General features: G+C 47.2%; 1 protein-coding gene across 3 annotated transcripts in view; it reads left to right on the forward strand.

The window, feature by feature from the left end:
• Window positions 1-13,353, forward strand: part of PPM1E (protein phosphatase, Mg2+/Mn2+ dependent 1E) — a 61,204-nt gene extending 47,851 nt beyond the window's left edge. The window contains exons 2-8 of one of the 3 annotated variants that reach the window (XR_008434301.1): window positions 830-948; window positions 5,262-5,461; window positions 6,831-7,019; window positions 7,509-7,652; window positions 7,913-8,006; window positions 8,276-9,975; window positions 10,235-13,353. Coding sequence is in view for 1 of the 3 variants with exons in the window: in XM_053961034.1 (XP_053817009.1) it covers window positions 830-948; window positions 5,262-5,461; window positions 6,831-7,019; window positions 7,509-7,652; window positions 7,913-8,006; window positions 8,276-9,336 (1,807 nt within the window). In the remaining 2 variants the exon portion in view is untranslated. Of the gene's footprint in view, window positions 1-829; window positions 949-5,261; window positions 5,462-6,830; window positions 7,020-7,508; window positions 7,653-7,912; window positions 8,007-8,275 lie in introns of all 3 variants that reach the window. The other 2 variants (XR_008434300.1, XM_053961034.1) reach the window with 2 other exon arrangements.
• The last annotated feature ends 354 nt before the right edge of the window (window positions 13,354-13,707 follow it).

Here is a 13,707-nt window from a genome sequence, read left to right on the forward strand (position 1 = left end):
TTAAGGAAGTGTTGGTGTTCATTGACTGTTCCCTGGATTTCTGACTTTGGAATTCTGTGGTTGATGGATGGTTCCTGGGCTGAAATTGGCTCTGTGTCTCTCTGTGGCCCTGTGACAGTGGAATGTCTTGGGAAAGACACCATTACCTCAATAAAATCTGTGGAAATTGGAAGTTTCAGGCTGTGTCAGCAGGAGACACCTGGAGAAGTTGAGGCTGAGCAATGGGAAATGCAAAGCCATATATAAATTAAGAGGCATTAAATTCCTCTTGAATGAGAGAATGTACATTAAAGTGGCCTTGGCTCACTATAGATTAATTAACCTTGGGGGATACCAGGTTTAATTAAACTACAGTGAGTTAAAGCCACTTCACTCTGGGTAGAAATCATTCTTGAGGGAGCTTTTTTACCTTATGCACATCAGCTCCCTGTTAACCTTAACCTTAACTTCCAGTCCCCCTTAGAGAGCCTTTGGACACTCTGAAATCTGAGGAATTCTGGAACCCTGACTCCAAATCTTAGGAGAAACTGGACTTAACTTGAGTTAAAATTGTACCATACATATGTAAAAAATGTACAGTTGTGTGACAGACTCTGGAGGGTTCAAGTCTAGATTTGAAAAGAATTTAAATAGAGGTTATGAACTGAAACATTAAAACTTAAGGAACAGGGAACAGAGGAGTGAAAGAGAGCAACTAAAACCCATCAGTGAATCTGTGGTCTTGCTGCAGGGCTCAGGCAAAGAAGAACCTTGGTGAAAAATACACTCATGTTACCTTGCTGAATCACACTAAAACGTTTTTTTTGTGGTTTCTCTTTTTCCTTTCCAGTAACTGCCCTTCATTCCTGGCCTCTGCTTTAGCCAGAGCAACTTCAGATGAAGTCCTGCAGAGCGACCTCTCGGCGCATTTCCTGCCCAAGCACGTGGACAACGCCGACGGCATCATCCGTAAGTGCCACCTAAATTCCACCCCACCTGGGCTGGAATCCTGGGACAGGAACATCCCATATGGATGGAAAAAGGGAGCTCACCACCACTCCTGATAGAGCTGCACGTCTAATTTCTCAGTCAAAGCTTTCTCACCTTTGGGATCACTCTTAAGTGTATTTTCGTGGCTGTGTCTGATGGCCCTGAATCTCTCTCTCAGCACTTTATACAATGTGGTTCTGCTGGCAAGTGCCAATTGTCCTCCCTCATCCTTGGAGCAAAGTCAAATATATGTGGGAAGAGATAATTTAATTCTGAATTATTTCAGTCAGTGTGGTTTTTACTATGGCTTGTAAGGTTTTTTTATGGTTTTAGCAAAAGGTAGTATAAAGAGGTTTCGTGATTAAAAGGAAGAAAATTCCTTTTCCTCATTTATCTGTGTTGGCTGACTAGATTTTTGCAGCCTCCAGCTCAAGGTCATGCACCCTAACTCATTTCAGGAGTGTGCTGGCCTAAATAACCTTGAAAATTGGCTGGGTTGTTCATTACAACAAAGACCAATGTTTCTCACATGTATTAACAGGAATTCTGTCATTTGATCTTGAAAATACAGTCCCCAAACCACTTTGTCCATTCCCTCCTATTTTGATTTTTAAAAAGTCCTATAAATTATTCTGGGGATAAGGAGGATTTATAAATCTGGCTCTTCAAAAAGGAAGATTTTGCTGTATTCCCCAGAGGCCCTTGGAAACCTGAGGAACAGAAAAACATGCTCTGGGTTCCCTTTCTGTAGGTATTGCTGCCTCCTCCTGCTGAGCAGGTAAATGGAATAGATTTGTCATTGTTCTGGCTGAGCAGCCTTCATTAATTTCAAATTGAGATCTCTGAAACTTGCATAAATATTTGACAGTCTCCAAGGAAATGTTGACTAAGCCTCCACACAGAATACCTACAGAATTCAACAAAAAAGGAAAAAAGAAAGGAAAAAAACTACCACAAAACCCTCACACCTACAGAAACTGACATTTAAATATATCTAAGGCTGTAAGACACAGATGCAAACATAGATTGAGATGGGAACAGACTGGAGCAGGCACTAAGAATAGGGCTCCAGATGCAGTTTGTTGAGGTGAATTGTCATAATGAGGGTACTTGGAAATAAAATATCCCTTTGCTGATGCAGAGTGAGTGTTAAATTGTGAGGGTTTAGGGGGAGAAGAAGAGAGGAAACATCCTCTGGCCTGTAGTAAAGCAACAGCTTCATACAAACCCTGCAATTTCAAATAATCTAAGTGATGATCTTCCAAAACAAGACATCAGCTCAAGTGTCATAGAATGACAGAATCACAGAATGGTTTGGGACATTAAAGATCAAGTCCCACCCTCTGCCATGGGCAGGAACACCTTCCACCATCCCAGATTGCTCCAAGGTCCATCCAGCCTGGCCTTGGGCACTTCCAGGGACCACAGCTGCTCTGGGCACCCCGTGCTCCATCAGTGCTTCATCAGCCACAAGGGCAAGGTTTGATCTTGTAAATCCAGACAAAACTGGAGGCAGCAGCAGCTCCATCCTGGAGCCCCTTCCAGGGGAGTCCCTTGAGAAGCCTGGGCTGGGCACTGAGAGGAGATCTGCCCTCACAGGTGCCATACAGGGAGACTTCAATGCTTTGGAAGACAGCAAAGGAAATTGTGGCAGGTGGTGAAAATGGGATTTCTACATCTTGAAGTTTGATGCTCAGAGTTCACTGTGCCCTGATGCTGTTTGAGCTGCTGCAGAATGTGAAACCAAGCTGAATTTTGCTGCCTGGCTTTAATATCCAGTTCTGTGTCGGGTTTTTTATGAACTCAGAAAGATTTTTACTCTCTGTAATACAAGGAGACATTTACCTGATTTGCCTCAAGTTTGAATTTGCTGAAAGATAAAAAAAAGCCATTTCAAATTTCCTTAGTGGCACATTTCACTCTGAGAATTGCAACGTGACAAATCATGTCCTGTACTTAGGAGTGGTGAAAGCAGTTCTTGGTGTGGAAAGAAATGAGAAACTCCATGAGAGAAGAATGCAAATCTTAAAAGAAGAAAAACTGGTTGGAGTCCACAAATGTAGAATTGCAAGATTAGGAGTCTGTTGTATTTGGGGTGACCATGTGTTTTTGGATATCTGAGTCACAGGCCACGACTCTTCTCTTCCAGCTGCACTGGGGAGGAGCAAGAGATTTTCCATGAGACCTGAATGATGTTGGATTTCTTTTTTGAAAGGTCAGGTTAAGGACATTTAGGTTTGGGGTTTGTTTGTGGAGGAAGAGAATCACGTGGAAGTTTGGCATTGTTAAGGAGCCACTTAAGAGTCTGGCTAGCAGCACTATGTGACCTGGTGGTGGTATCAAATTTCCAGGAGATGTCACAAAGCAAATCATAATGTCCCATTACCCAGTTGTTCCAGGTTCTAGGAGATGGATCCTAGAGATCTCCAAAGAGATCTAGAGCTCCTAGATTAAGGGAAACTCTGGTCTTGGTTCTGACCCCTGTTGTCACACCGTCCATGCTTTCAACACAGCTCACAAAACATGGCACTAAAAAGCAGGATCTGATTCCTGGTATCCTTTCTACCCTCGTTCTGCCTTGTCATCTTTGGGAACAACAATGCCTGAGCTGGATTTCCCACTCACTGTGGTGCAGCTCAGCATTACCTCCAACCTTGGGGATTTGGGAGCAGCAGGAGGGAAATTAAATTCTCCGTGACACAACCGCAGTGACAGCTGAGTCAGCTCTGGCTCAGCGTGGCAACATTAACAATTGATGAGTAATTTCCAGCTGTGAGGGGGTGGTTTTTATTGTGGCATTTTATTATTCTCCTGTTTTAACCTCACGAGCAGTTACTGATGATGCTGACACCACGCACAGTCCCCTGGGAAGAGTGCTGAGGATCTCAGCAGGGCCACTGGGTTCAGTGCCACCCTCCCACAGAGGTGCCACAGGTGACTCTGCCATGTGCCCACTTCCCTTCACCCCTGCCCAGTGGGGAGGAGTGGGAGAGCAAAATCTGTGGGCTTTCCTCTGGAAAATAGAACTTGGGCACCTCAGGCTGGACATGTTCCCTCTTTAAATACATTACCCAAAGAGATTTCTGGTGGCCCCAGTGAGAGCAGTACAGGTGGGGTGAGGAGCCTCCACACTCACACTGTGGCAGTGGTGGGATGACCCAGCTGTTTGATTTCCACTCCTTGGCTTTAAAGCTGTGGGATCAAGGAGCCAAGGTTCCTTTTGTTATTTATCCAATGCATTTTCAGCTTAATGCCTCTTGATTGAACCAACTCATAATCAACAGAGCTGGGACAGTATCTTGTTCCTAAGGGTTTTGGCCCCCTGGTCATTGTAGACCTAGAAATTTGTAAATGACAGAAATTTGTAAATGCTGCTTTTAGGCTCTTCACAGAATTGCTGTGAACCAAGAGAGGCTGCAACTCTCTCCTCTCCTCTCTGCATGTGAGCCCCTCCTCCTCCAGGAGTGATTGGCACTCCTGGATTGCTGCTGTTTAGCTTTGAAGATCTGTGGCTTTGGTGAGCCATCATGAACAAAGAGACGTGGATGTGTTCAGCTCTGATGCTGACTTCCTGTTTTCCCCTCCTGAATTTCAGAACAAATGTCAAGTGCCTGAGTTTTCACATTTTAAAATGACAATTTCTCACGAGTGCCAGTTCAGCGTTTTCTTAAATTTGAGGCCTTTATGGTTTTCTTATTTGCTCACACAGATTTCTCTGACACACCATTGCCAGGAATATGGAAATAACAGGAAATCTGGAAATAGCTAAGAAGGCACCTGTGCACTGCTGAAAGTGCACAAAACATCTTAAAATTACTAATTTCTGCAGATTGTTTCCACTGTCTTGACTCAGCTCTGCAATGAAATGGTGTTTAGAAAAGAGAATTTGGTCCAAGCCCAGTGTGTCATTGTCATGGAGGGTGGGATTTGTAGGTGACACCCTGTGCCATGACAAAGTCCCTGTCAGAGCTGCACCACCCTGGGCAGGGCCATGCCAGGGATCCAGCACTTTTCGTGCCTTTCATTTTCTCTGCTGCTGCAAATGAGTTCCCCAAAGGCACAGGGAAACGTTTAAGTTAAAAAGACAAACAAACAATGAGCTGCTTACTGATGAATGCTGATTATGGTAAGTTTGGCTTCTTCTTTTCATGCATCAGAGCCCAGAATTTCCCTGCTGACATCAACTGCTTGGCTAAAATGGTTTTGTTTCATCTTTGTAATGTATGCAAGGGAGAAAACTCTGCCTTAATAACACTCTCAAGGCTTTCATTTGTGGTTTGTGCCTTCCTCAGAGATCGAGACGGTGAAGTTGGCCCGTTTAGTTTACAGCAAACTGCACGAGATCTGCAGCAGCTGGGTGAAAGATTTCCCCCTGCAGCCCAAGCCCCACCGCTACTACGAGACCTCCATCCACGCCATCAAGAACATGCGCAGGAAGATGGAGGACAAGCACGTCTGCATCCCTGACTTCAACATGCTCTTCAACCTCGAGGTGAGCACAGAGCACGGGGGATTCTGTCATCTGTGGTTTCCATCCTGGGAAAGCAGGAGGTTTTCCACTGAGGGAGTGAAAGGTGATGGACCTGAGGAGGGTTGGTCGCCTCACAGTTCATCTCTGAAGCCACTTGGCAGCTGGGGGTGGGTCTGCTCTGCTTTTCGACCCTTCCTCTTGGGAGGAAGAAGCCACAAGCAAAAATAAGGAAATTAAGTTTAAAAAACCCAAAACAAACCCAAAACTTACAGGACTATGGGGTGCAGCTCACACACAATTCTAGAAATGTGAGTAATTTGGTGAAATTGGAGCCTGTCTTCCCTTGCATTAATTTCTTGATGTGGCCATTGGTCAGACCCTCATTTTTGTTCTCCCTTGAGATACAAAACTGGACACTGAGGAATGGAAAGTAAAAGAAAATGGCAAGAATTTTACCTTAAGGATCAAATTGATGCATAATTGCTTCTTTATTACACCCTGTCACTTTAATAATCATCTTCTGCCCCATCCACATTCTTACCTTTAAAATATATTAATGCAAACAGAGGCAGATGTTTCCTTTGCCTGTCAATTGTCAGCTTTCTTATTCCAATTTGTGTTGGAGCCCATTACCTAAAAATTACAATGTGCAAATATTCCAGTCACTGAGCTGGCTGTCAAGGTTGAATTGGCTCTGTCAGTGGGTTGGTGGTGTGTGTGTGAATAGGCACTGGAGTTGCTGTCTCCTGGTACCACGTTGTTTCTCTGAACAGGGGAGGGAAGCTGAGAAAACTGCCTTGAAGATGAGTGATTTTGCTGTATTTGATTTGTGAATGTAATCACAATTTTCTGATGAGAGAGCACATGCAGTTTTTTAAAAACATCTAAGATGATGTGGTTTAGATTTAAGGAAAAAAAGAAGAGTGAAAGCAGAGGCTGGCTGGCTGTACATTTTAACTGTACTGGCATTTTATCCCTGGTGGATTCCAATCATGATGTAGACTTCGTGCAAACTGTATTGGATGTTCTTCTCTGTGGTTTTTGCAGTCACAGAATCTCCTGCACAATTTGATGAGAATGGCACTTCCTATTTGAGTTGTGTGACTGAGCTGTAGCAAATGGGACCTAAGGAGCACTGAGAGCACTACACAGGGGATTCTGGCAGGGCATCTCTTGCACTTTGCAGGTAGAATTCAACAGCAAGGTGGAAAATTTCCATTGATGCAAGTGCAGGTGGTCAGGGTAGTTTGCTTTTCCAGTGGAGACTCTGTCTCTAATTGCAGTTTAATGAGGACAGCACAAATCCCAAGTTGACAGCCTTAAGACAATCCAGTGAGCTGTTTGTGCTGCTTTCACCTGAGTTTTTTCCTCCCTGTGTTTCCACTGGCAGGACCAAGAAGAACAAGCTTATTTTGCAGTGTTTGATGGCCATGGAGGAGTGGATGCTGCCATCTATGCCTCCATCCACCTGCACGTGAACATGGTCCACCAGGAGATGTTCCAGCACGACCCAGCCGAGGCTCTGTGCCGAGCCTTCCGCGTCACCGACGAGCGCTTCGTGCAGAAAGCAGCCAGGGAGGTGAGGGACTGAAAGCATTAACCTGGAAATCCTGCCTTTTCCCAGGGGGGCTCCAGGCACAGTAGAATCAGCACAGAGCTCTCCATGCCCCACTGGTGGCTTTCTGTCCATAGCTTCACATCCCATAAAAATGTCACTCCTGCTTCTCACAGCTTCCAGCTGCTCTGAAGGATGCTGCTGCCATTCCCACACTCACCTGCCTACCAGGCTCAGCCCTCAGGGTCACCAACACACAGGTGTGCCTGTCAGTAGCAGGAGCAGCCCCAGCAGTGCCCAGCTCCTGGCAGGCAGGTCCCATGCCAGGGATGTCATGGGGCACATTTGTGTTCAGCCAGGGTGGCTCCGAGGGGCTGTTGGTGAGCAGTCGTAGCCGTAGGGAAAGCACTGCCTGTTCCTCCCTGGGAACAGGCTCTGTGCTGCAGTTTCAATGTGTTCTGTCCCTGAGTTAAGTAAGAAAATGCTTTGAAATGGAAATGTATTTTTTTCCAGAGTCTGCGCTGCGGAACCACCGGGGTGGTGACTTTCATCCGAGGGAATATGCTGCATGTGGCTTGGCTGGGGGACTCCCAGGTCATGCTTGTGAGGAAAGGCCAAGCTGTGGAGCTGATGAAACCCCACAAACCAGATCGAGAGGTGAGAAGGGCCTGTCTAAACAGCCCTGGGCAGTGACCAGCACAGGTACCAGCTCTGGGGGAGCGCTGCCATGCCAGGATCTCTTTGAGCAGCAGAGCATGTTCCACTTATCCTGGTTTGCTGGGATCTGTGTGCAAATCCTTTGTCTCACGGGGCCTGCCGTGTTTGTGAAAATCCAGCTATTGATGGGAGTGTTGAGTGTGTGATGCAGCTCTGACTGCTCTCTCTCTTGTGTTGCTCTCTCTTGTGTTGCTGTTCAGGATGAGAAGAAGCGAATCGAGGCCCTGGGCGGCTGCGTGGTCTGGTTTGGAGCCTGGAGGGTGAACGGGAGCCTCTCTGTCTCCAGAGCTATTGGTAAGAGAGAGCCTTCATTCCTTTTTGAGGCTTGCTTTGCTTTTTAACTATAACATTTTAATTTTCTAGTCATCAAAATTTGATGTACAGCTGAAGATAGACCTATGAGCAATAACCTCTATTTTCCCCCCTACAGTCTGAGGGAATAATTTCCAAATAATTGCTTTAACTTGGGGTAAGAGTCACTGGCTCCACACTGAGTTAATAAAGGGCTGCTGGAAGCTGTGGCTGCAAACCCACAGTTGTGTTTCTCTGCTGTTCTTCCACAGGGGATGCTGAGCACAAGCCATACATCTGTGGGGACGCAGACTCTGCCTCCACGGTGCTGGATGGCTCTGAAGACTACCTCATTCTGGCCTGTGATGGCTTCTACGACACAGTCAACCCCGATGAGGCAGTCAAAGTGGTGGCTGACCATCTGAAGGAGAATAATGGTGACAGCAGCATGGTAGCACATAAATTGGTGGCATCTGCTCGGGATGCCGGCTCCAGCGACAACATCACCGTCATTGTGGTGTTTCTCAGGGACATGAACGCGGCGGTCGCGGTCAGCGAGGAGTCGGACTGGACAGAGAACTCTTTCCAAGGTGGGCAAGAAGACAATGGGGAAGACAAGGAGAACCATGGAGACTGCAAACGGCCGTGGCCCCAGCACCAGTGCTCAGCACCCGCAGATTTAGGCTATGAAGGACGAGTGGACTCCTTCACCGACAGAACTAGCTTAAGCATAGGGTCCAGCATTAACCCCTTGGATGATCAAGGCTATTTAGACCTGACAAAACCAGAAACTAGTACACCTCAGAGTGCCAAATGTCTGCCACCAGTCCCAGTGTTTAGTCCTGGCATACCAAAGAGTGCGGGTTCGATCAGCAGCTCCCCGGTGAAGAGCGAGTCCCCGGAGCTCAGCGCGTCCTCGGGCTGCGGACGGAGCGATCGCAGGGAGGACGCCCCTCTGAGCTGGGGTGCTGCAGGGCAGGGCATCTACAGGGTCAGGGGTTTATCCCCCGTCTTCTTCGGGCTGGAGGATGAACTGTTCAAATCCTTGGGAAAACGAGCTGCGTTCCCTCATTTCCGGCTCTGCAGCGGGAAGAGGCGGCGAGGAGCCAGGCTCAAACCAAAGTTTCACGCGCCGCTCTGGGCTCAGGAGCCTTCCCAGGGAGAAGGATCCGGCCTGCCCTTCCCTGCCCGGGGCCGCAGGAGCAGGAGGGCGTTGGCCCGACCCTCTCCGTGGCGGAGGCTGCCCAGCCACGGCTCTTACAGCGAGTGTTTGATGCGAAGACAAAGTCATTGTATACCAGACCCACACCTTCATCAATGCTGTAAAATGTAACCACCCCCTCGTGTTTCCCTGTCAGACTCCCAAAGTAGACATTCCCAAAATAAAACTGGCATCATCAGAAAGCGAAAAAAAAAACAAAAAGAGGTGGGCATTTCCGAACTGTACTCCAGTCCCCTGCCAAGCTCAACCCCTGTGTAAATAGAACTAGGAATTAACCAATGTAGTTGTTTGGATCTCTAACAAAGTTTGGTGGTGGTGCCACCCCCAGCAATGCCGCAGCCGCCCGACCACCCGCACACACGAGTGTCCAGCCACATCCAGCAGGGAGAGCCCAGCAGCCGCTGCACGTGGACAGACAACGCCAGGGCACGGTCCTTAAACACGCAGAAGGTTGCACCTGCCTGAGAAATGTCTGTGGAGCAATACTCAAAGAATGATCTGGGTTAGAACTGCCAAATTTTTTTTAGAGCGGGGGGAAGTTCCCATAGAGTCGAGGTGTGGGGTTTTATTTGGGTTTTTGTTTTTCTTTTCGTGTTCTGCTTTCTGTTTATTCCAGGTGAGCGTTAAGATGAATTAGAAAATTACATCCACTTTTGCAGGTAGACGACTAAAAGCCATACAGGGTTTACCAGGTACCTTAGGAATGGACACACTAAGCTCCTGCTGCTCTGGTCTCAGACTCCCATCGAGGTACAGACTCATAATTTACCTTTTTTTTTTTTTTTTCCATGTAATATAAAATGCAGAGTATGAAGAAAACTTTTCTTGCAGTTTAAAAAAAATTATTATTTCCTATGGCTGGAGGCGCAGTGTAGGGAATTTCGTATCTTTCTGGTGCTTTTAGTGGCATTTTTCTCATTTCTCAGTTTAGGAAATTGTTCTCAATGAGTTGAACATGACTGTGCTTAATGCTTTGAGCCAACCTCTTCCCACCTTAACTTCATCTCAGGTCTTAAAAGAACCCAACCCGTGGAGGTGTCCAGTCCCACCCTCTGTCCCTGCACCCGCCCCAGCGGAGATCAGGAGCTGTTGGATGAGCTGTGTGGTTCTGGTGAGGATTCCCGGGTGGCAAAGGCAGCATTTCACAGCCAGTGGCAGCAGGAAGGATGCAGCACCACGGCTGCCACGGGGTGTGTTCAGGGTGTGTAGGGATGGATGCCGGAGCAATCCAAAGGGGATGGAAATACCGAGGATGCAGCAGAGCAGGGGCTGCGCTGGGGCTTCCGCGGAGAGGGAGGAACTCAGTGCAGGGCTCTGCTCCGGCTCCCCCGGCTCCAGGAGGGCCAGGGAGGAGCTCAGCTGCCCTTCTTTGCATAAGCAGCGGCCACCAGCCCCTCCCCGCTCCCGAGGTGAGGTCACACCCTTAGGGGAGCCGCTAATTGGGACGTAAATAAGCGGCCGATTCCCATCAGCTCCACTAAGTCCAGATCCCGTTCCTACCCTTTGTTCCAGCGATGCATTGGGAGGAGTATGAACAAAATAAGTCTTCACAGACACTTAGTGAACAATATCATTTTAGCAGTAACAATAGCAGTATTAGTGTTTAGCTAGAATTTGCTAAGTATTTTAATATTAAGTAGTCAAGAAAATTATTCAACATGACAAGATGGCGAGGCTTGAATTCTGCCAATTTCCGCTGCTTCTCTCTTTGATGCACTATTTTAAAAGCAATCTGATGAACAGCAAAAGGCTTTGTGAGCAACCAGGAGTTGGAGTGTGGCTTTAGATTCCTTTGATCTTTTTCAGACTTTGTTTTAATCTTACGGGATCATTGGCTCTTATCTGCCATCTTATTCTGCCTTAGCTGTTGTCAACGTTCTCTTTAGCTGCAGCTTCTGTTCCAAGTCAGATTTACCGAGGAAATTTGAGAAACCATGAAATGGTAAAATATGCAACTCTGGGGCATCTCTGCGGTGCCTTTGTTTTAAATTATTCACAGTAATAATGACTCACTGAAAGTCCATCTTTAGCTGACTGTCATGTTCTGGAGAGAAAGGTGGTGTAAGTGCAATTCTTGACGTGAGTAAATTAGAATGCAAACCCGTCACGGATGATAAAACTTCTTCCCAGTCTGCAGGAGCAGTTGAAGAGCACTGGACTGCATGTGTGCTGTTTTGGGAAGGATCTAGCTTTTTTAGGTGTGGATTCATAAATGGTAATTCTGCGACTCATCCCATTTATCTTGCTAGGAGAAAAAAAAAAAAAAAACACCATCGTAGTTGCAGTGTGGTCAGGTAAAACCATTGTATAGATAGAGCAAGTGTTCATTTCTTCACTAACTGCATATTTATAGAGTAGATAGGAACCATTTGTAAGGTAAGTCCTTTAAAGTTCTATAATATTAAAAGTAGTGGTTATTGGTCTGATTATGCTGCTCTTGATTCTACACACTAGACAAAAAGCAGTGCTTGTGAAATGCAGTGTTTTCTCTTAATGCCACTGGTGATAGGAAGTAGTTCCTTCAGTTCAAACTCCTGTGCCCTTATCTGCTGCTTGCTGACGTAAGCAATAATCCCTCTCTAACGGTATCTAAGTGTTCTGTATCTCGTACCTTGATCGTCTATCTGGTGACAGTGTAAAATATTAGGCTAATAGAGAAGTATCTCCTTGTATTTATTAACTGTTGATACTGAGATTTAGTCTGTGACCTGTGTTTTGTATTTTTATCGTGTATCTTAGTGGTGGTGAAAGTTTGTACAACGAATCTTTCCAATAAAGAGCTGAAGTATCCCTTTTCCGCGTTCACACAACCCTGCATCCCTCTCGGTCGACGTGGTGACCGTGGTTGCAGAACCAGGAGGTAGCAGTGACAAACATGACTTTAGTTTTGTTCTGTTTCAGTCGTGGTGGTTTTGAGGAAGGGGCTCGGGGCTGGTTTGCCTGGAGCTGCTCAAAACTCGCTCGTAAGCTCTTCACTGTGAGCGCCGCGGGGCTCCCGCGCCGCGAGGGGCCGCGGTGCTTTTCCAACCCTGAGGAATGTGTGCGGTGCAGAGAGCAGAACAGCACCAGGGCAGGGAGCTCTTCACCCATTCCATTTGCACTAGAGGTGGGTGGAAACGCACGTGTGGAACTTTTCTTTACCCAGAAGTGCCATCCATTGTCCTTGCGAGTGAGAACCGTTCCGTAGCTGAGCTGTTGAGTGCGGCGGCGCCGCGGCGCTGGAGGACAATGTCCAAGCAGACTTTACCTTACGCCACGTTTCTGGTGGTGCATCATCCTCGAAACTCCGCCTGTTTTTGGAGCACTGTGTGTCAGTTGTCCCATGGGCAGATGAGGCACAAGGAGTTGTGTGCACAGACATGGCTGCTGTAGTTCAGGTCCACTCTCTCCTCACCAAATCCTCCCGACCCCAAGATTCTGCAGGAATAAAGCAAAATGAGAAAGATTGGTCTAAATTAGGGGCTGTTTTAGCACAATTTCTTCACTCGGCACTTAGTCACATAAACAAAGCCATCCAAGGGGATACTGCAGCTTTGTTCATGTCTGTAATTTAGGGCAATCTTTCTTTAATTCACATCCTCTTTGCAACAGGAACAAAACTTTCTACCCTCGTATCACGTGCAATAATAAGGAAGCATTAACAGGACCTCGGACCCCGATGTCCGTGCCCCTCTCCAGCCCTGGCACCCCAGCCAGGGCACAGCCCTTGCCAGCATTAAGGACAAACAAGCCCCACCTGTCAGGGTCTCGTACAACCCTTGTCGTGTCCGGTTTTTCCTCTCCTTCCCTCTGAAGACACCTCGGGACGAGAACGGGGGAGGTGGCTGAGCTCACCCTGAGTGCTGCTGCTCGTGGCCAGCCAGGCACGGTCTCAGCTCCTGGGTGCTCCTGCTGACCTTTCTGTAGTACCTTGTTCATGAAACATGTTCTTTATGAAATGAATAAATTCAAGCTAAATCATGTACCAGTGTTGGGACTTCTCCATTTGCAATCTTGTTCTACAGTTCACCCGCGAGTTTAGTTCTAACCATGTATTAGTCATCCATATTTTATTTATGAAAGCTGTTTATACAGGAAAAACTGTTGAAGTTTTACCAATATCTTAATAAAACAGTAATTTAAACCACACTCCAGCTAGTCTGGTTATTGAAGAGCTAACAAAGGCAGCGAGCAGCTAGTGTGGTGAAAGGGGGTTTCCTTTGTGGGATATGGAACTGGGGTTACCCTGTTGAGCTCTGGCTTCCACGTGGCTGCTCAGGGCCCGTTGTGGCCAAAAGGGATGGGGCTGTTATGGCACAGCCATAACAGATCAGTGCCTTCCGAGCCCCTCTCCAAACCAGCTCTGAATAAGCTGTCCATAACAGGTGAGCAAAGCACCAGCTCCTCTCTCACCCCTCCAGCAGCTGGACACAGCCCCAGAGCAGCCCCTGTGCCTCAGCAGTCACTTCCTTCAGCTCTGGCCTCTCGCTGCGAGCGAAGCAG

The sequence above is a fragment of the Vidua chalybeata genome, chromosome 20 (genome assembly GCF_026979565.1).
Source record: "Vidua chalybeata isolate OUT-0048 chromosome 20, bVidCha1 merged haplotype, whole genome shotgun sequence".
Taxonomy (NCBI): domain Eukaryota; kingdom Metazoa; phylum Chordata; class Aves; order Passeriformes; family Viduidae; genus Vidua; species Vidua chalybeata.